Genomic DNA, 22,819 nt, shown 5'->3' with positions numbered 1-22,819 from the left:
TGTGAAGTCACAGGCAAATATATTTTCTAATTGTTTCTCCTTGGTGTGTGTTTTAGTGATTTTTTATCTTCCTTTCCATCTCCCTTTTTATACTTTTGTTTTTGTTTAGGATATAGCCTACAGGAAGCAATTTGAAAATATTGTGATAAATACGTTTAAAGCATACAATGCACACAAAGGCTGTTTTTTAATTATACACGTCTGCCTTGTTTTCACAGTTTTGGAAATATAGAAACTCAGCTCTCAGCAGGTTATGCTGATGTATTATACCTAGAGAGAAACCTTACCTGCTACAAAATGTTAACCATTATCAAGTCACTTTACGAGGGAAATAAGAGTGTCGGAACAATGAAAGTTTAAATTCAGGTGTTTTGTGCACTATGAATGTCATGGCCTTGATGCACCATATCATATACTGTCAATGTTGGAATAAAGAGAGTGTGGATTCTCAGGCAGGTTAATAAGTATTTGCCAATTCAGTGCTAGTTGCACCAGTAATGAAACTTTTTCGACTTAACTTCACAATATTAGAGCCCTGGCACTGGCACAAGTCAAAATGTCTGCTCTTGAAACATTAACTATTTCTGTTCTGTACTATTTATTACACTCCAACCCTATCTGAGCTGACCCCCTCTCATTTAATGTTTCTCAGACTCAAACTGTTGTGACATAGCAGCTACAGTAATCCAGCCTAGTTGTACATGGTGACAACCACAGGGGTGAAGCCGCCACCAGGGCCCCTGTGGCCATGCTGCTGCACTGAAGCCTGAGTCCCAGCGGCTAATATGCTAATCAGACAGAGTCCTTGTTTACAGCATATGCTTATCTGGTAGTGATGGAGGGGGAGCTATACTAAGGTGGCCTTGGCTGGTCAAAATAAAGGCTATGGCACAGTGGAGCCTGAAAGTGACAAGTCACTCTGTCATCAGAGTATAGCAAGAGGGAGAGTACCCGAGTACTAATAAGGTATTTTAAAAGATAAATCAGCACTGAGTCATTCAGGCTAGAATCTTTGATGTCTGAACAGGTGTTCCACCTTAAACAGATGATGGAAAACACCTGCTGTGAAATGACTGATTGGGCTGGAACTAGAAGTGCAGCACGCAGCTGTAGTCCTCTGTGAGTCACTGCACATTTCACTTTTTATATAAGTGCTTCTTTTGAAAAGTAGGGAATTTCTAATTGTGACAATAATAGAGTTGGCTGATGTTTTTCTGTTGATCAACAATGTTGATACTGACTTTCTTGATTGGAACTACTCTGTGCTCGTATATTTTTAGGTGGGAAATCCTTGCAAAACGAGCGGCTTGAGTGGCTTAGCAAATTGGGAACATTATGAGACATGTTTAATTAGAAATGTATTTAAAGGAAGAAATTGTGAAATGCAAAGCACATATTTCATTATAGACGGATCCACATGCAGAGAAAGTCCATTACCTCCAAATCCCCCTTCACACAAATACGCATTTAAATACTTGTTATTAATTTCTAATGTTTTAATAACTTACTGTCTATAAATATCATATGTTCAACACTTTTTCTGACCTTTTGATGTTTGTATGAATTTGTATTCTGTCAGTCACTAATGCATTTCCAAATACGGGGACTCGCACTGAATGGCGAGACAGTACATTTCCTACTCTTTTTTTTGGACATCTGTCAACTGCAAACCCCTCAACACACAGTCCATAAATATAGACTGCCAAACATAACAAAATAGCCCAAATTCATATCCAAGCTGTGAGATAGCGTCACTTAAGGCTTACACAGTTAAGGTAACCTTTTGTGAAGGGAACATGCACACAGACACATCCAAAATAATGCTCTTGAAGGTCATGTTTGTTGTCTGATGGTGGACTGGACACAAACATTTTGCAGTGTATTTATTTAGCAGCCAGTTAATTCCACCGCTCAAGCCCTGTGGAATGCACTGTTGGATAAAAATGATTGATCCGTCCTTGTTAGACCTTGCTGTAAGGATGTTTTAGCTTACTGTGTTAGAAAAGGGAAAGAATAAAAGCCAACATCAAAATGTTTTTTTAAAGCGTTTTGTAGGGTGTGTGATGCATATAAAAAAACACTGTTGCAAAGAAGACATGTCATGTAATCATGCTTATCCTTGTTTAGACATATCTTAAAACAAATGAAGAACATTTTCCAAACTAAATATGGGGCTGGATTTCTTGTCAATATATTTTGTTAAGGCTGGATACATTTTTATAAAAAAGGGAATTGTACATTGAGTGTGCGGTTAAGGTGCCAGTAAGCTGTGTTGCAGGATAGGAGCAATTCGGTCCTCTACGGAGTTCAGCACAGACCCCCTGTGGAGACACTGAGTTTCATCCAAAGTCCATCACATGCTCTGGCCAGCTCCCTCCCTGTGTGGGAGTGTGTGACTGGGGCTGCAGGCTGGATGGCAGAGTGCACGTGTGTGGAACGCATGTTTGGTCATGGCACTTAAATTCAGACATATTAATCATATGAAATGCAGAAATTAAAAACTATCCACCCTCTCACTATATATAATTGTATAGCCAACGCGTAGCTGTTATACGTACACTATGTCATCAATGAGAAAAGAAGCTACAATAACATGTCTTTTACTGCACCACTAAATCAAGGGGATCAGGAGCAAGAGATTGGCTGAACTTCCTTTGAACTCGATTTGCATAATAACACACAATTAGACTAGGTTCTGTCAATACAGGGCTCACTTATGTGCATGCAAGGACATGATTGGACTAGCCATGATGGTCAACATGACATCAAAAGCACTTTAAAAATAAATTGATATGTAAATCGACGAGAGGATATAAAATGTTAATAATGTTACATACAATGGTACATCATCTGGTTGGTAGTGCTGTATTAAGACTTTTGCTATTACACAGATCTGTGTATAGCAAGGCAATTTTTTATTCGTGTTTTTTGGAAGTCATTCATTGCTGGGTCAGATATGTTGGCGTGTGTGTGTGTGTGTGTGTCATTGACCAGACTGTTCCTGTTCTTTTCACTGATGTTCTGCCTCTTGTCAGTACTAACACGACAAAGTGCCCCAGGCTGCCTCATTAACTCTTTATTCTCTCCCCTCTCTCTCCAGCTCTGCCCAGCTACACTTGTGGTAATCCTGGACAGCTACTCAATGGCCACCAGCAGGGGTCCACGTTCAACATTGGGGACAAAATCCGCTACAGCTGCAGCCCGGGATACGTGCTTGAGGGTCACACAACCCTGTCCTGCCTCGCCACTTCAGCGGGCACTGCTGCCTGGGATTTCCCCCTTCCCTACTGCAGAGGTATGAAGGAGGGACCAGGGAAAAACTGTCTGCCAGAACAGGTCTTTGGGCTAAATCTGAGGACTTTGTCTATAAAGCAAACGTTACAATTAGCTTTGCAGAAAATGGTATGCCTCTGAGGGCTGAAAGAATGCTCAGAGATATACCTCAGATGATCACATTTATTTGATAAATATTTGCTAAAAATTACTTATTTTATATTGACTAATAACAAAGATAATTTTGGGCCAAATCACGAGGATGTTATTTCAGGATTACATCAGAATTACAAAAATACAAATCTTGATGATACCAAATTACATTCATTAGATATGTGACAACTAAAATATGATTTGTATCTCTCTAAAAGAGTATTCAACCTTTTATTGTCCATCATTTACCAATCAATACACCCATCCTCCAGTCCACACACACTCACATGTATGTAAACCTTACATAATATACATTCTGTGATTCAAACACGTCTCCACATGACCTCAGGAGGTTTTCTGTAGTTATACTGATATCTTATTTACCATGACAGGACCTCATGTGTTAGCTCCCAGTCAGGTGCTTGTGCCAGTTGCCCTTTCCTCACAGTTAGCAAGCCCCCCTGTGGCAGCGACACCTGCCAGTATGTGTTGGCTGACCTATCATCACACAATTCTTGATAATGTTTCACTGTAGGCAAACGTGATATTATTTGACATCCTTTTGCAGGATTTTGCCTTAACTAAAAGTAAATTCTCCCATAATTAAAATGCATGCATAGGGAACATGTTAGCATGTTCATGTATGTCCTTTTGCTCTGCCCATGTGGCCGATGCTTTGTGTCAGTGTGCTGGCTGAGCAGGACGCTGAGACACTGGGCCATCTGCACCCAGGCTGGGAGTCAGGAAGCCCACATAGGGGCACACATGGTTGGTCACCACGTGCCAGCACATTCCCCACCCACCAAATCACATGCACACGCCTCTAATCCACATTTATATGCAAAGTTATGATGATCTTATATTCTTATATTCTGTTAAGAATTGTGCCATATTCCTTCCCTCTTTCTTTTTCTCTTTAACTTCACTAACAATTTGTTGTTTATATCCAAACTAAGCTTCTTCATGCTCCTTTTAAATGCCCCAACAAGACTGATCCTGACAAAGAAAATAGAAAAAAGCTTAAGCCCTAAAGGATGTGATTATGCCACTGTTTCAGCAAATATAAACAAGATTAAGAAACAGGCAACTGAGGTCTCATAATGCCATATAAAAATCGACTTGTACACTTGAGTCCTCCTTCATAAGGCATTAGTGTATTGTTAATGTCACTCTGATTTTCGAGCCAGCCAATGGCTATATGTGTAGAAGCAGAACTGACACTTCACTTTGGGAGCGGGGAAGAACATTCTGGCACAGTCACTATTCTGGACTGAAGAGAGGGCAAACGTGCCAGCGCTGTCAGGCCATAGAAGATAACCAGCCATTGATGTCACAGATAATGTTTTACATATCCTGTCTTATGCTCATCAATTTCTTCCCTTAGCTATAATCTTTAAAAACGACATCACTTGTCATGAGTATTTTTAGAAGTGATTTAACCTCACTCTTTTATTCCGTTTCTAACACTCTCTCCTAACCCTTAAGCATATCCATATTCCAGAAAAAGGCTTACCACTTTAACTTCTAAATGTCATCCTTTTTATAGATACAGAATCACATGCACATATCCATTCATCTTCTGCTGCTTATGCTTTATTCGGACGATTACAAAAGCACTCTGTTTTGAAATGTGTTTTGAAATCCAAGCTAAGTGTTAGCTGGGAGCATGTTTAGTGAATGTAAACATGTATTTTTGATGGCATAAATGTTTTTATAGCTTGCATGAATTTGCACATATCTTACTTACCATAGCACAGGGTTCTTACGGTCATTAAAAACCTGGAAAAGTCATGGAAATTCAAAATGCTAATTCCAGGCCCTGGAAAAGTTATGGAAAACAATATTTTTCCCAAAGTGTTGGAAAAGTCATGGAAATGTAACTAAAGTTGCATCAAATATAATTTATATTTTATCTAATCGCCGAAATAGTAATACTATAATGATAATAAATACTGTATGGAATAGTAATGAAATGTAAAATGGCATTTAACTGTTGAGGTATTTTGCTGGTGAGAGATTTGAGTTGCTTTAGCGCAGGGGTCGGCAACCTTTTTGATATGAAGTGCCATTTAAAAAAAAAAAATTTATCAGCGTGCCAACGATCGAGAATTATCAACGGGGGGGGGTGCTGTTGAGGATGTTGAGGAGCTTGACGCTCGTGATCTATCAACAGGAGGGCGGGGGGGCCTCGCTGCGGGGAAGCAGTGTGTGGACCTGTCAGCGCAACTTACATGATGCCGAATTTAACAAACACATTTAAATAATTGGTTTAAACGGCATAATAATAAGGACGATCGTCCGTTCTGTGATTCTCCAGAACACACATGTTATGATATTAGGGTCATGCAGAGTGAGATGAGATCGCTGTCCCTTTAAGAGAGAGAGAGAGGGGTGTGGCGTGTGCGTGTGAGTATGTTTCTGGAAGTGAAACGAGGCAGCAGAAAAACAGAGGTCTGTGATGTATTTTGTGAAACAGAAGAACAGCTAAATAAATGCAACGGCCTCCCAAGAAGAGCTCGCCTCTCTCCAGTCATTTAAGCTAAAGTGGGTTATTGAACCTGAAGCTTGTTGCTTCTGCCCTCCTCGACTACGGTCTGGGAGCCGACAGGAAAGTTCAACACACAGATGGCCAGTCCGCCCCTTTGTAGCATATTATTTCAATGAGAGATGAGCAGATCGCCACTGGGCTTTCAACTAAAGACACAGCCACGCAAAAACTGCGACATTTGTAAAGCTCCTTATGGGTACTGCAATTTGTGAAGTGCTTTCTTCCGTGGTGAAACGATCAGCACTGCACCACGGAGGAAAGCGGCAGAAAGTCACCTGGAGTTAAAGAGAGCGGGGCTGCATTGCGTGCATGGCTTCCTTCTGCAGGTAACAGGGAGACGCGCTCTGGCGGCGGTCTCGTTCAGGATCCGAAAATACAATTTAAATATTTTGCACACTTATTCGACTTATTCCTAGTGTGCCACTGGCTACGGTGCCGCGTGCCAATGCTGGCACGCGTGCCAGGGGTTGCCGACCCCTGCTTTAGCGTGTAGGAGCTAGTAAGCCAACTATTTGGCTATTAAAACTATTTGTTTTAGATAGGCACAACATGTTTCATATGCAGACCTTATTTTCCTGTTCCATGTTAAAATAAACAATTTTCAGTGGTACCGCTGAGAAAGAGTAATTGTTTTGGTCATGGAAAATTAGGCAAAGGTCATGGAGAAGTCATGGAAAATCATTGGTGAAAAAGTGTATGAACCCTGATAGCACTCAAAGCAGCTCCTTACACTTACTTTAAAACCGTGACATCCTACGTAAAAGCCTGTAAATAGGTTCTGTTCAATGGGAAGCATCCTCACCTCGAGGGAAGGGAAACATTTTAAAGTTTCAGTAAAAGTTTTCATAGGTTTTTGGTTTCATACTGCCCATGGTATAGCCATTTAGTTTTCCATTTTTGGTCAGCACTTGCATCGGCCACTGTCAGCCACGATATGGAGAGCCAAGGTGAAAGGGAGAGTAGCAGGCAGAGACTTCCCTTCAAGTGTGAAGAAACCGTCGTGTGTGGAATATCAATGCTCTCCCTCATACTTTCTTCTGTCTTCCTTCTACTTCCTGTCACTCCCACTGCAACAATCACCTGTCACCTCTCTCGCCATCTCTCTCTCTCTCTCTCTCGCTCCTCAGTGTCCACCCTCCCTCTGCACTTTTCTCTCCCCCATCCTTGCTTGTCACCTGTCATCCTCTTCATCCCCTTCTTCTCCCTTCTGTCGTGGTTTCCCTCCCTCTTCAAGTTCACACCTCACAAGTTTCCGCTCGCCCGTACACTCACTTGCCCTCCCTTAGGGGGGTTGCCGTGGTGACAGGTGGGATGGATGATAGACAGGGCCCGGTGCCTCGGAGCTCCCCCTCACACAAACACATACACCCCCAGGCACAAATCATTTCAGCAACAGTATTAGTGTGGACGTGTCATTAAAAACTTCACTTGATGAGTCCCTTCTGTTCACCAGTACATATTGTAGTGATGTATACACAAGATATTTATAAATATATATTCCACAAATTCAACAAATGTTGTTTCGGATCACCTGTATTGTCCAAAGCTGTGATGAACATATCAGAAGCTGGGCCGGGGATGTATTCTGGCAACTAAAATGCTTGCTTTATTTCTAAATGATCCACTTAAAGCAGTCTTAAAGAGGGAAGAGTTGCTTTTAATTAACACAAATGTGAATTAATGAGAACGTAATCACTTTCCTCTCTATGTTGCGTTTGGTTGCATCACACCCTACACTAAAACATCTGTAGGGCATTTTCAAATCCTAAGACTGGTGTCCTCCGGCCTGTGGCGAAAATTGCAGACAAAGGAACAATACTCTCTGACTCACTGCCTATTTTTGTGCTCCTGAAATGTTAAATATGCACTTTGGCTAGTGGCAAAAAGATAATTTGCAGCCAAGAAAAGTAAATAATACATGTTTTATAGCTTAATATGCTAATATCTAACACAATTTTCCTGGCAAAACTTCAAATCTGCCATCTTGATCTGTTTTAAAAGTTACGAAATCGGTATCTGTCTAATTAGGTCATTCTTTTTTACTTTCACACATTTAGTTAATGACTTTATTGGTCGATATAGCCCATGTATTCTGGAGAGTTATATCATGTTATTGTTGACATTGACGCCTTATGTTGCTAATATTCAATAAGCTCACTACCGCCTATACAAATGTAAATTATACCTTCTGCTGCATTTAAGCGTCAGTTTGTGTTCGTTAGCCTTTAATTACCTTCCTACTTTTTTCCACGTGTAGGCGCATCTTCAATAATCTCTGTACAATAATTTGGGGATTATCTTTGTTGTTTTCTTTGGAGTTTCCCTGTTTTACTAAGCTTCACATCACTGTCCTTCTCCTCTGCTCTCTGCAGCGGATGATGGGTGTGGCGGGACACTGCGGGGCCAGAGTGGGGTGATCACCACTCCCAATTACCCGTCCGAGTACAACAACAACGCTGACTGCACCTGGACGGTGCTGGCCGAGCCAGGAGACACCATTGCCCTGGTTTTCTCCGACTTTCAGCTGGAGGACGACTATGACTTGCTGGAGGTCAGCGGCACTGACGGCTCTTCACAATGGTGAGTAGTTGGCCTGTTGCTATTTGTCTGGAAGGAAAGCTCATCTAGGAACAGAAAGGGAATGGAAGTATGCTGATGCACCACCTGCACTCAGGCACTTGCATATGTCCAAATGAGCTGGTTGAAGAATGGTTGGAAGTGGATGGATGTTGTGTACGTTCAGTTGAATGTAGATTGGCTGAGCATGACTGTACCTGGATAAATAGCTGTCTGGGGAATACCAGAGGAGCAGGAATCAATTTAAACATCAGGCTAACCTAATATAAATTGCTACTGGTAGTTTATTTGAAATGGAAATATTAAATAGAAGGATAAAACGTTTATTTGATATCATGTTCAAAGCTTCTTACCTGCCCGGGTGTACCATGTGGTCTGAGGTTTTAAAGTGTAATTTGAACACTCAATCTTGTTGGTCTTACATCCTCAATTACTTAGTCTCACACAAACACACATGCTCAGCTCTAATGATGAAGAGGTAGGATCTCCTGGTGTCAGTGTGGGTCTCTCACCATCTGTGGCAGCTCCTCCTCTCTCTGACAACTCTCTCAGCTCAGGAAGTAATTAGTGAGCTTGATTACCACCACCAGCCGTATAGTGTTGTTTCACCCACACACACAGTCGAGCCCATATGGGAACATATGAACATACATATTCACACGTTTTAGCCAGACTTCCATGCATTTGTGCTGGCACTGTAAGATGTACTCTTTCACACTCTTTCTGCGACTTTCTGTCAAACACAAGGCGAATGTTAGCATGACATATATACATCAAGTTTGAATACCTTGTGGATGGATGCACCTGTTATTCACAAGCAGAAACCCACTGTTTGTCTTCAATTAGTTCTAAAAATGCAGGTTTAGATTCAGGACCATGGGACAGGAAGTTAAGATGAATAAGAAAAGGCAGAGGAGACTTTGAAGTTAGAGCCACAGGCTGTTGGCAGGAAGGGACATGGGGTAGCATCGGCTGAGCTATTAAACCCTTGAAACACGGAGAGAGACGGAGGGATAGAGGACTGTTGGTAGAGGAAAAAGGTTCAGAGAGAAGATATGAGAAGTCATCTTAGAGTGAGATGGCCCCTGGAAACTGGTGTCAGTTTCACTCATTCACTCAGTAGTTAACTAAAAACACTTCCCGAGAAGAACTTGATTGACTCTGAGCGCTCTTAAAGCTGAGAATTGTGCCTTGTAGCCTGATATTAAAGTCTCTTTGAATCTCTGCTTGGCCTACTGAGAGTTGATGGCTTCCCAGAATCCCACAGACGGCAGCCCAACTATGCTTCTTTTGCAATTTTTTTTTTTACAATGTCATCAGCTTCTTGTCCCAGACTTTGATTTGATCTCTGTTGTCTTGAGTGGTGCCCAAACCTCTGCTGAGTCTGTCATCTTTGAGGAGATTGTTGCCATGGGCGCCTATTGAGGTGCACCTGCGGCATGGCTAAAACTGTCTTAAAGAGCAAGGGAAAACAGCGGGAAGAAAGTGACCAGAAAAGAGAGAGACAGGCTATTGGCAAGCGATGCATAGTGCAAGTCACAGTTGGTTATGCACATTGCAAGAAAAGGACAGCACAGGGGACAGAGGACACAATGCAGACATGCTGGCTTGCCTCCATTGTTTCATGCTGGTTTTGATTTCACACTCAAATTGTTGACATGTCAAGAGCGCTTTTCTTCTAAAACATAAAAAATGACTAGCCTATTTCCAGCACAATAGGCTGTGTCTTGGTGTTTTGGTATTTATCATTGTTAAGTTAGAGGCGAGCAATAAGGACAGACCAAGGGGGTGACAGGTTCAAACAGTAAGATCAGCAGACACCAGAGAAGAGGAGGGGAGAGCTCGACCTTTGGAGGAGAGGATGGACATGGAAGTGAGGAACTAGAAAGATGGGTGGAGGGCTACCAATTTCACAGCTGGTGGCCAATTACAGAGGTCAGGTGGAGTGCTATGATGGTGTTGACCTAAATCACACATCCTCTCAGTGAATGGCTCAGTAGGGCTGGACGCTTTCTCTCATTCCAACCAAATAATTGGCTGATTGGTGATATTAACAAACGTTTATTTATAGTGATAAGTTATGGTTTCAGTGCTGTTTCTTTATTTCAGCTTCCTTATTTCAGAATAGAGAAATAACTTTTAGTCTAAAAACTGTAATTGATTGCTTTCAATCTTATCTGAAGTTAGAAGCTACAAACATATTTATCTGTGTGGTGTGGTGTGACCAAATGTCATGAATGGAAGAGTGAGTTTGAGTGGTTTCACAGCTATAGACTGTGTATAGTGTCGGAATCCCATCAGCTAATGTATTCACTATATAAGCATAGCAACTTTCTAGGAGTTCTAGGAGCAGTATTGATTGATATCTGACGGACAGGTTGAGTGGTCCAATAGAAGAAGAGAGGCCAGGAATCAGGATCAAAACCATGCCTCTCTGATCGATCCACAACAGCTTAAACGAAAACAGGTCAAGCTTTCATGTTCCCTGTTCTCCTGTTGTTTGAATGTGTGTATCTGTGTGTGTGTCGGTGTTTTGAGAGGATGACCCAGAATAAACAACATCAATCACCATCAAGAGCATCACCCCTTTTGCATATGTGATCCTGCCTACTTACATTCTTGTTTACCGTACCATCCAACTGCTTTGATTGGCGGCTCTGCAGAGTTGGCATTCTGAGGAGGCAGCGAGAGAAGACAGCCTTGAAAACTGACTTCAGGAGCCGAGATGTGCATGTGCATTGAATGTGGCAGTGGAAAGGGTTGGTTAAAAGACACCAACTGAATTCCACCTCCACTCCGCATTACCCTGACAGGATTTCTTCTGGGTTGCTTGCCCAGGGGAACACATTACTCTGCCATTACACTGTTTGCATCCACATTGATTTTTCTTCCCCATCACCATCCACTTTGAGGCAATCTAAATAACGCCTGACGCTCGCCAATTGCCAGATGCTCATTCGCGCACTTGCTACTAAGTGGAACTCACAGCTATTTGACTTGTAATTTTCTTTGTTGCTCAATTGTTTTGCAAAGGACTGTAATACATTTTCATCTTCCAGTAGTGCTCTCTTGAGATGTTGAAAGCATCTCTCGCAACACCTTAGATACTGTAAATAGAGATTCTAAAGTGTCTGAATGTTGATTCGGAAACACTTTGAATATTACCAATACTCACTTGGTTCTACAAAAAAAGAAATGTTTTGGGTGGGAAAATTGCTTCATCACAGTTCCATAATGTCACCATTTTAGAGAAACTGTTTGCAGACAAAAGTTATGTCTTCTTTTTCCATTCCGGTGAATTTAGCAAACTCTTTTTCCCATCGGGGTTATCTTTTGTTTTGTTTTTCACTGACAATACAAAACTCCCTGCGTAAATGCAACCTACTTATTTCTGCAAGGAGATCTAAGAGCCAAAGGGATTTTGATCCCACTAGGTAGACTTCCATCCTTTGTTCTCTCTTTTTTTTTTAACCCTATACCCAGTGGAATTGAGGACACTGACATTAAGAGAGGATATGGATTATTCCTGCAGTGCTGAAATACGTCCTCTTGTTCCAACCTATGAAGGGAACGCATCTGTGTGCGTGAGTGAGGCAGAAAGAGGTATTTGTTGGAGAGTACAGAACGCTAGATATATATTGATTGGCTGTTAGGTTGACTCACCTGAGAGTCAGTGAATGCTCTTCGGAACATCTTGTTTAAGTCCAGGGGCTGTTTCCAATGGGAGTTACAGCAATAACAGTATGTTTCTTTTTCGGGGAGATATATGCCTCAACTTTTGCTTTTGTGTTTTCAAAGAGGTAACATTTTTTTCATCGACACTCAAGAGATTTAAGTTTGAATGCAGTTTAGATTAAGTTATATTTAACTTAAGGTGATCAATTTGCCGATTAATGTGCATCGTTGTGTACGTAGTCAAACATGGGAGTGTGAATATTTACACTTCTTTTTAAATGTGTGCTACTATGGGGTAACACTATTGTCCCACACTCTCTCCTACTGGGTCTCCTCCTCAGCGTCGTACATGCCAATTTATTGACAGTTATATGTACTCCACTTATAAATATAGTCAGTATGTACGGAAGTGAGTGATTGTGCTCTGATCATTGTTCGCCTGGCAGCACAACAATATGAAGTTGCCCACCTTTGATTCCCTAAGTTCCCTACTTAAAAACATAATTCACTGCTCTAAGGCAATTCCTTTCACCAGAGGACAACAGAATATTGGCAGCGTATGCAGGGCCACTTTGCATAGATGTGGTTTTAAATGTACACTGTGTGATGCTCGAGTGGGTGTATATTCTCTGTGTGAATGTTGAATAAAAATGTTTTCTTATGCTGTGGCCTGATTCTCACAACACATACTGCTGGAGTTAAGGAAGTGTTTCGCTCTGGAGCTTTACCGGTAATTCACCACAACATCACTAGTCTGGTCACGTTTAGGAGGGTCTGACTCGGGCGTTTCTCTCCAGCTCGCTCTCGCTCTCTTTATCTCTCAGACAGTCTCTCTCCCTGCTGTGTTGGTGTCATAAAGAATCTGAGTGGATAGTTTGCTCTGATTGTCTAATGAAAGTCTGTAGTCTTTGATTACACATTCTAACAGCCATTGAATATAAGTGGTGCTCTCTTCATAAAACCCATAACAAATCATCCAAAACAAAAGTAAACTAAGGATAATGAATGTCTTGCTTTGCTTTCAATAAAGTTATCTAGAGTCCAGACTTTGAGACGTGCATTTGGGAGGATTTGCTTTTGATTTGTCCATTCACCAACATTCGTCACTATTAAACCATGTAGTACCCTAACGTGCACGTCTGTTTTGATGTGGATGATGTACAAGTATACTACTTTACAATGCGGAAAATGTATCACGGATGATGTGAGGAATGGTAATGAAGCCCTGACAGACGTCAAGGATCATCACGTCAAAGGCAGCAAGAAAAAAAGAGTCCCCAGATCGCGTTGTGAGGGGTTATATACAGGTGCACATAACTGGTACGCATGCGCGGCAAAAATCTGAAATGCGTACCGTCACTAAGCGCCTTTGCGTACCGACCTACTTGTGAAGCTTTTCCAGAGTCGGTCTCCGTGCTGCTGTTAACGTCGGTCTGTACAACGGAATTGTGCCAAAACTATGCCAACCGGCTGCGGAGGGAGACTCCCCTGTGCACATTCTGAGCCCCGCGCACACACTGGAGAACTGCGCAAAATCAGCTGATCACAACGTTCACGGCACGCTCACCACCCCTCCCCCGTCAACGTTCCCGAAGTACTCCACTAGCACTTTTTAACTTTTAAAGTGGAAATACAAAGGAACTCTTATACCATTGTAGGCTGGCGCAGCAATTTAGAAAGCAGTGATTTATAATTTCTTCTGATTTTCTCCTGAGAGCTTTTACTCACTCTCAGGTTAGTCACCTGTATATGTCACACAGCTGTTGCACAATGATGCAACTCATAATAATGGCTTATTTAAACACTTACATTATTGAAATATACATAGTGGGTATTGGTTTTACGTGCAACACTAATGTTACACTGATACTGATTGTATTGAATTCTGGTTTTGCCTGAGGATATAATAGGACTGACCAAGACTTAGATGGAATTCCAAATTACTTGTCTATCAGGTCTACACATTTAAATGTCTCAACAGCATTTAAAGCACATTTCAAAAGTTCAACTCTGCTGTCTTCTTGAGTTTCTATTTGCCTTGTTTTTTCTGCAGTGTCAGCTTTACAAATCTAAAACCATAGTTTGGCTTATCGGCCTGTGCGTGTCCACGGGATCAATATCTGTCTTCGCCAGTCTCTCCACCACGTCCCCTCAAAGTCTGTTTGTGCGAGTCAGGATTTATTAACAGAAGCACTTGGTTGAGGACTCAATCTGCAATGTGCCATCGATCAAACCTGCAGTTATGATAAACTTTGCGCCACTCGCCAAGAAATGCTCCGGCGGAACATTATCTCCAACACCTGGTGCTTTGCTTGGCTCACCCCAGCACTCCACACTTTGTTACTCCCTCTGTCCAATTGCTCAGGCTAAGAGCTGGAGAGGAGAGCGGATTAGGAGTGCAGAAAGTGAGGTTAGTGAAATTTGGCCAGAACATATCATCTAACAACCTCCCAGGCGTACTATTTTTGACGAAATTCCATCACAGCAAATTAATTAGCGAATGCATTATATTATTCTTTATAAGCTATCATTAGTTAGGGCTTATCGTCTGTGTTGTGTGAAGGAAACATAGCAGGTGCAGCAATTAACCAGGCGATATTTAGTCAAACCTATAAAGCAGCTCCCCGAGGCACGCAGCCGGGATAGCAATGTGTCTGTGTTAGCATGCCTAGCCATGTGTTACCTCACCCGGGCCCCGTGAGACCGGAGAACACGCAGAGGTTAGAGGTAATGGCCCAGATCGCTGTGTCCCGACTGGGTGTCTCTTTAGTTGTGTTTACTAAGCACTGCACCACTGGGATCCAATCTGTCGCTTTTTTACAGTCCCACAGATGCACTAATGGCCTATGATTTGTACACAGAAACACATTTGAAGATATGCATATTGGGGACCTGGGTCTGCAAAAGGATTAGAGGCTTTTTGTTTAAAAATGTAGGCAAGATTTTTTCATCATGTCCTCATGGGAGATAATGAAAATCCACATTTCAGTAGCTACTTTATTGTAATCCATGTATGACACTTAGAAAATATGTTTGTGAATAATCCTTTTATCCAATGTTACTCCTCCTTACAATCCCCACAACGATCAATTCTGCTCTTCAGGACACTGGAGCATGGGGTTCCTTTACTTAACACTGCCATCTGTCTTCTTATGTCTAAGATTTGATTAATTACAATAAGAGAGGTGCCTCTGAACTGTTGCTGTACGTTTAAAGATCAGTGTTGTTAAAACTACAATCAATCTTTTGTTCCCCGTCTCTTTCATCGTCTGATGCTTTTGTGAAAACAATAGCAATACACTCGTGTTTGTTGCTACGTCCCACGGCTCGCTTTGATCCCTTAATTCACTTCCTGGGTCAAGGCCTGGCAATCTACAGTAGGATGGCTTGCATCAGAGGCTTTTCATTATGGCGAGATCAAAAGATAGATGCTGTATTGAAATTACATTTTAAGTGCCGCGCTTGGTCGACATCACTGTTTTCTGCCAGATTGTTGTACCTTTAACCTTGGCCTCCCTCAATCTTTCTTTGAGAGTGTGATTGGGGTGGCACACTAAGCTTCGCCCGACTGTGAGGGACGTCACACCATCGATTAATCAATCACAGTAATTAGCCACGATGGAGCAAGAGGAAGATAAGGCGGCAAGGCTGAGTCTAGAGAAGGAAAACAACCTATGAAATCAATCGGGCCAAAAGCACAGTGCACTCAGTGGTCTGCTGTAGAGGACACTGGGTACGACAATTAGATTGTAAAAGCAGGGCAGTGAGGATAAGTACACACAGCCTTTTAATGCCAAGTCATTGCATCTGACTATCTAATGCTCTCTGTGTTTTCGCAAAAACATGCACTTGACAAGGACCTGATGTACTGCAATAAAAACAAACAATTCAAACAGGTCCCTAAAAGTAGTCCACCAGTCGGAAACTCTGATATCTCCAGTGACAAAATATAACCGATGAATCACTTGGAGGGAAGCAGTGAGCATATTTGTTTGTAGTGTTGGCTATTCATGTATGGCAAGGACCTTCCTTAGAATCAACCTATAAACCTTGATTATTTTACTAACCCCAGACAGATAACAATCCTTTTTCATTAAATATGATTAAACGTCCAAGCTAAACAACGGGAAATAAACAATTCAATAACATCTGTTCCAAAAGACACATCATAACATAACACAAATTTAGGATTATTACATTACATTTTTCTAATTTATCTCAATATGTTACTTAAAAACATATTCGACAGAAAAAGTACTTCAAAGGTGGTTCTTTGTTTGCTGTGTTGCCGCGCTGCAGTAACAGCAGTATCTTGTTCCTGAACACCCCCTGAGGGGCCGGAGATGTCACTGTCTAATCTGGGTCACTGCTCAACCACAACACATCCCTATCTTCTGTCTCTTGCCTCCCTTTTTTCCCAGAAACACTTGCAAATATAAGAACAAAAGGGCACAAACACATGCGCTGCACATACGTAGCCTGATGTGCAAAATGATACTTCTTGACAAGAGATTTAACGTGACAACATCAGCCGAGGGCGTCAGATAATTCCCTTTCTTTCCAATGCAAATCAGCTTGCTTTTGTTAAATCAAACAGCATTGTGTTGATACCAGTGGAGTGGTCTGCTGTTTGTAGACAAGACAGTGGAGATTGTTTGCACTGTATAACATCCTTTAAACAAGTAAAAGTGCTTTAGAAACATGTAAAATCCACTTAAAACCCACCAGAAGAACTCAAGTGTCTAACTGTTACAATTAATTACCTATAGATTGACATTTTGTACTGGCATACAGCCATTAACAAAGTCAGAATTGAAGTGTGTTTTTTTCTCAATGGCTGACTCATTTCAATCTCCTGGGAACATATAGACTACTGAGGCAACAGACTGAGTCCTTTTTCATCTTTGATGACACATCATTCACGCAGTGGGGGCGCTTAACGCTTCAAAACTCATTCATAAAATATGCCTGTATGTCAGGGTTGGAAAGCGCACATTCATGGCTTCTAATGAAAAGAGGGAACGTGCAAGGTGAAATAAGGCAAGGACGTGCTCGCTGTACTGGAGTGTAATATATCTTAATCCTCTTTGGGACAGGTTGCGCATGTGTGTTTGTGTCTGTGTTTATGCATTCAGTATGTATCCTCTTCTCATCGGGGTCCTACTGTGCTTGTGTTTAGTGTGGTGAAGAGTGGCAGTGAAATGCCCATCCTCCTCACATTCATCAGACACAGGCTGTCTTTTTTGTACGAGGTGACACCAGGCTAACCTGAATATATTTACAGAGGAACCTTTATGAACTCTGGTGAACGTGCCTTGACCGGCAATTACAGGCCCCACAGCAGCGTGCCTCCATAAAAACTCTTTCAACGGCATCAATAAACATTGGGAGGCAAAGGGTGACAGGCAATGTCGGCCCTCACCGTTAAAAAGCCTCTGCGTGGACGAACCTATAGTGAAGCTGACAGTGTTTTGATTTAAAACTTTTTTTAGGCTTGTTTAGACAGTTGCAGAAATGCATCTTGTTGAAATGTGCATTTACTTTATGGAGCCCCTCAAGTCTGTAGAGAAAGTATTTTTTATTTTGGGAATACAATATTCTTGATATGTGGCAAGTGTTTACTTTAAAAAAAAAATAAATGCCACAGACCATTAAAACCTGCAAGAGCCTTCAAATATAATAACAGATTACGTGATAGATAACATATCCCAGTATGCATAAAAATAAGGCTATTAAAGTATGATAGTTATTGCATTTCTATTTACATACTGAAATGATGACTTGTTTTGTGTGGCGTAGAAGTTGAGTCAGATATTTTCTTTTCTTCCTGAATAACCAATTATACTCAATGCAGACAAGGCTGTTGCTTCATCAGGGGTTAAGTCAGAGCTAAAATGATATAGTGGTTATATGATCCATTAGACCCCCTCTGTAAGTAGGTTTTTGCTTGGTAGAGCTTTTTGGAGAGTGCCAGAGAGGTGTCAGCATCATATTGATCTCACAGCACTGCAATCTTTCTTAATCCCAATTCCCCCCCCCCCCCCCCCCCCCCCCCGACAGAAGCAAAGACAGAGAGACAGGCAAAAAAAAAAGTTTTAACTTGACAAAGCTCAAACTTAATATTATGTGATGACAGGACTCTGCAGGTGCACTTTAACCAAAGTCTTGGTTTTCTGTTGTTGTAATCATCTGAAAATCTAAGGTTATTCCATGGTTGATCTCAAAGTACTAGGTACTGAGGTATAATGCTTCATTAAGTGATTGTGCATATTAAACCATACAATCGCATAAACACCAAATTCATTCTCACACACTCTATAGCACGTCAACCTCATCATGTCTTTTTAAACTCTGAGGCTGCCTACTTGCCACCCTTCCTGTTTTTCAATGAGATGGTCTGATTAGAGAACATTGACAAGAGGGATGGGCGGGGGATGAGGAGAAAAAATAATTAAAATAAGGATTTGTCTGGTCTGGGTCTCATGCGGACAGAATTAACGGATAACACTGACTGGCTCTATCACTTGCAGATCAGTGTTGCTAATATAACAGTGTTATTAGCCTCACTATCCTCCCCAACTGTGTGATAACGCAGGATTATGGAAGGTGCTGTGGCCAGTGAACCAGGAGAAAACAGTGTGATTTGTTTTAGCATGGCTAATTAGTGCGCTGTTTGCACGGATGATGGGGATCAGCGGTGGAGCTGATCCTTTGACAGAAGGCCAGTTTTTGGAGGCTTTATTGCAGCTCGATACAAAAATACATGTTTAAACATGCAAAGAGACAACAAATATTACATTAGATTGTTTACTTGGTTAGTATGGTAGCGCACACAGTGGTCATATCTGCAGGCCCTGGTCCACACTGTGCCATAAAGACAGGTTTCACCTCCCACACTTTTCTGTCACGCTAATTATTGTTGCTGTGTGTTGGCTTGGGTTAAGCATACTAAATAAGGGAGTGATTAGTTTCATCTATTTTGTGTATGTGTGCAGGTTGGAAGTATGTGTTGTTTGGTTGACTTGGAGTTTGCTGTCAGATGTTAGAGCTGTAAGACAACAAACACAATGCCCTTTCTTTTAATCCCCATGTAAACATTTTACTACTGTTTTTCTAGAAATATATATATTTGTTTTATGTAAATGTGTTGGTATCAAGGAGCATATGAATCAAATGCAGTGTATTGCATTAAGGACAAGGACATCTCTGTGAAACTTATTGGCTGATGTTTTTTATTTAGGTTAAATAATGAAATGAGTGGGTCAGAATGAAGTATAGTGTTGGTGCTCTTTGAAGAAACTTTCTTTCTCTTCATGGTGAAAAATAATCTTTGCAGTGCACTTGAATGTGCATTCTCAGATCAAGCATAGAGAGTCGTATTCAATTTGAAGAATATGTTTCTAGATAGCCCTTGACTCAGAGAGCTGTGTTCATTCTTTCTCTTTTTGCCCTTCTTAGTTTGAGTTGCCTTTATTTACACTCTTTATCCAGCTTTAACTTTGAAGGGTATTTTTATTATGTGTATCAGAGGTGAAAAAAATTCGTTTTTATCCCTTTTAATGTGCTATAAATAGTACCATCAGAGCAAGGCAGATACATCGTGTTGCTGAGGGATTATTCTGCCTTTTCTTCTCATGCTGTTGAAGCCATGGGGAGGGGATGGGAGGGGATGGTTGGCTATAGGCTGCACCAAAGCAAATATATTGAGTTCCTCTGTAGCACCCTTCCCTGTTTCATATGTGCTGACAGTCTTTTTTAGGACTAACGCCCTCTTTTTTCCCAGTTCATTACAGCGTATACATCTCATATGTTTTTTTAAATCTTTTCTCCATCCACTAAAACAATGCTTCCCTTGACAGCATGCTTTTCCTCCTGAATGCCTAATTGGCCCACTGTAAGCCATTGTATTGTATTCATCCCTTCATTAGTATTTCTTAAAAAACTCTATAGATTTCCACTTCCACTGTAATTACTGCAATACTGCTCTCTCAGGATTCTTGACTACTGTCTCCTTTGCCAAATATTCCTTATACAGATCTATACATGTTAGAAATATTATTCATCTTGAATTGGAAATATTGGTTTGAATAAATACAACACATTTAAAGCAAACTATACATAGATGTTTTGCAGTGTTTTTCTCTCGCTCCATTCATTCGGTCTTGCTTTTGCCCCTGTGCCATGTTACTGGTTCCAACCCCTGGCCTGGTTTTGGCTCAGAAAGCTCCACAGCAGATTAGCTCAGGCTTTAGCTGTGGTCCTGACATCAAAGGTGCAAGTCTAGAGAGGGAAACGGCAGAGGAGCAGAGACACAGGGAAGCAAACGCTGGCACCGATGCACCAGGGGTGAGAGGAGGACATGGACAAAAACTGAGGAAGAGCTGTGGAAGATGAAGGGTCGCAGGAACAGGGGGAGGATGAAACTGAGAGACTGTTAAACACAAGTAAAAAGGCATGGGGACTTGGTGAAGAAGAAATGAATTAATGGGAACATGGTTTTTAGATCAGACCAAGGTCATACAGCGGAAAATAAAAAGTGAAATATAGCCGCACAAATGCTGTCTACTATAGTTGCCAGATAAGATTGATTTCCTCATCAAAAAGTGCAATTTAGAATCGAACAAAGACTGATACAAAGTTGGTTTAGTAACGTTTTGCTTTACCATCTTACCCTAGTTCAGTCTAACAGTGAGTCCTAACCAATGTGTACCACAAGCAGATTCAAAGCAGAGTTTATTACATATTCACATTTAACAATTTCACCAAGGTCTTGTGGGTACACAGTAGAATATAAATACAAAATGTACATTGCTCCCCAGAGTATAGCAACTGATGTTCCTTGTCAAAATTAAACTGGGTTACAGTTGATGAAACATTAATAATGTTCCCCCTGGGGAAATCTGATCATTATGGTTGGAAGACATATATGCTAATTCAGAAAATATATAAATTACATTCATATATACAGTAAACTACACCAACATTACCACAGGATAATGTATACAGGAAACTGCGACCTGACTGGTAAGTATATGTTACTTGTTGTGCGTAATTTGGCATTTGGCTTAATAGGATGCATTAACCAGTACTCTAAGGAAGATCACTTATTTTGGATATAGACTGACATTTTGTATTTTTAAATGGTTGAGAATATACTTAAAGGTGTTTGCTAGATCTTAATCAGAATGATGTGACAAATAAGAAGAAAGCAACCAGGATGCAATTGGGATAATCTGAATGTTACTCACTCAACCATTCCCATTATCATTAACCAACAATTTTTTTGGACTTAAAATCACACTGTACATTTATCATTTATATAGTCAGTTTCATATTTAATATTCCATCCCTCACATACTTATGCATATATAATAACTTGCTTTATATTTTGTTTTTGTCATTGTTAATTTGTAAATGAAACCTTTATATTTTCTACTTTTTTGTTTATTTCTAGTCTTTTACATTTGTATTGTACTATGCCATGTCTTTTATGCTGCTGCAACACACACATTTCCCAAATTGGGATCACTAAAGTACTATCTTATCTTATCTTATTGAACCTGTAGGGTTAACCGTTATAATAGTGAGTCAAAACCAGGTTACTTTTTGCTGGTTAGTGCTTGTATGTGCATTGGTTGGAGCTTGAGCATATGGTCTGTACCTCTCCATGCCCTGTGTGTTTACTAGTTATCACCTTAAACCTGTAAAAACACTTTCTCAGAGGTGAGGCTGTGAAAAAAGGAAAAAAATACTTGTTGCATTGTTGTTTTTCCCCCCCAAATATGAGCTCTATTAGTGGATACGGCTAGTGGATGATAGTCACTCATAGCATTCACCCTTCCCTGAGGCAGCCCCCCCTCTGCCAAGCAGGCATGTGTTCACAGAAGTGGTGAATTCAAGGCTAATTATCGAGCACACACTGCTGCTCAGGGAGCTCCGTGGCAGATCCCGAGACAGAGGCAGTGTGAACATATAGTCGCATACACACATGCATGCACTCCTGCACACACCTACACACACAAGAGATATACTTCCAGCGGGAAGATATTTCGGTGCCCATGGGCATGACATTAATGTCACACAATTTATTTAACTGTAGCTAATTGAGTCCAGTGGGATTCTTTGTTGTTATTTAGCTTTCCATACGAGCAAAGCAGGGTGAAGGAAGAAAGACTTGCATGCATCTCATATAACTCTGTTCACAGCTGCGTTATGTGAAATATGCTGCACTTCTTCAGAAAATATCTATTTTTAGCCTCAAGGCATTCTATAACCAACATTATCAATACATTCTTGAATTCTGACACATTTCAATCAAACACTTTTTGAGTGTCAATGGTTTTATATTTAACCTGAGACCACAAACTAAATTATTGTTGTCAAAATACACTCTGTGTCAGTGGTGGTTAATGATGGGCAATGGGTATAGCTCCTGGGATATCATGTAATTAAGTAGTGGAACATTAGTCATTGTTTAGACGGTGGAGAGACTTTTTGCTCAGTGATAGAATACCTTTTGATTACATTTATCTAAACCAGGGGTCTCCAACCTTTCTTCATCTGAGAGCTACTTTGAAAAAATGAAAGTGGCCA

At 41.0% G+C, this 22,819-nt stretch overlaps 1 protein-coding gene across 1 annotated transcript in view; it reads left to right on the top strand.

Annotated features, from left to right (window-relative positions):
* The window catches only part of csmd2 (CUB and Sushi multiple domains 2), a 231,318-nt gene that overhangs the window by 65,587 nt on the left and 142,912 nt on the right, over window positions 1-22,819 (top strand). Inside the window, exons 4-5 of the mRNA XM_034125465.1 lie at window positions 3,101-3,295; window positions 8,347-8,554. Of these exons, the coding sequence (XP_033981356.1) occupies window positions 3,101-3,295; window positions 8,347-8,554 (403 nt within the window). The remainder of the gene's footprint in view (window positions 1-3,100; window positions 3,296-8,346; window positions 8,555-22,819) is intronic.

Source organism: Trematomus bernacchii, unplaced genomic scaffold, assembly GCF_902827165.1.
Source record: "Trematomus bernacchii unplaced genomic scaffold, fTreBer1.1, whole genome shotgun sequence".
Lineage (NCBI taxonomy): Eukaryota > Metazoa > Chordata > Actinopteri > Perciformes > Nototheniidae > Trematomus > Trematomus bernacchii.
This window is presented reverse-complemented; position numbering and strand designations above follow the sequence as displayed.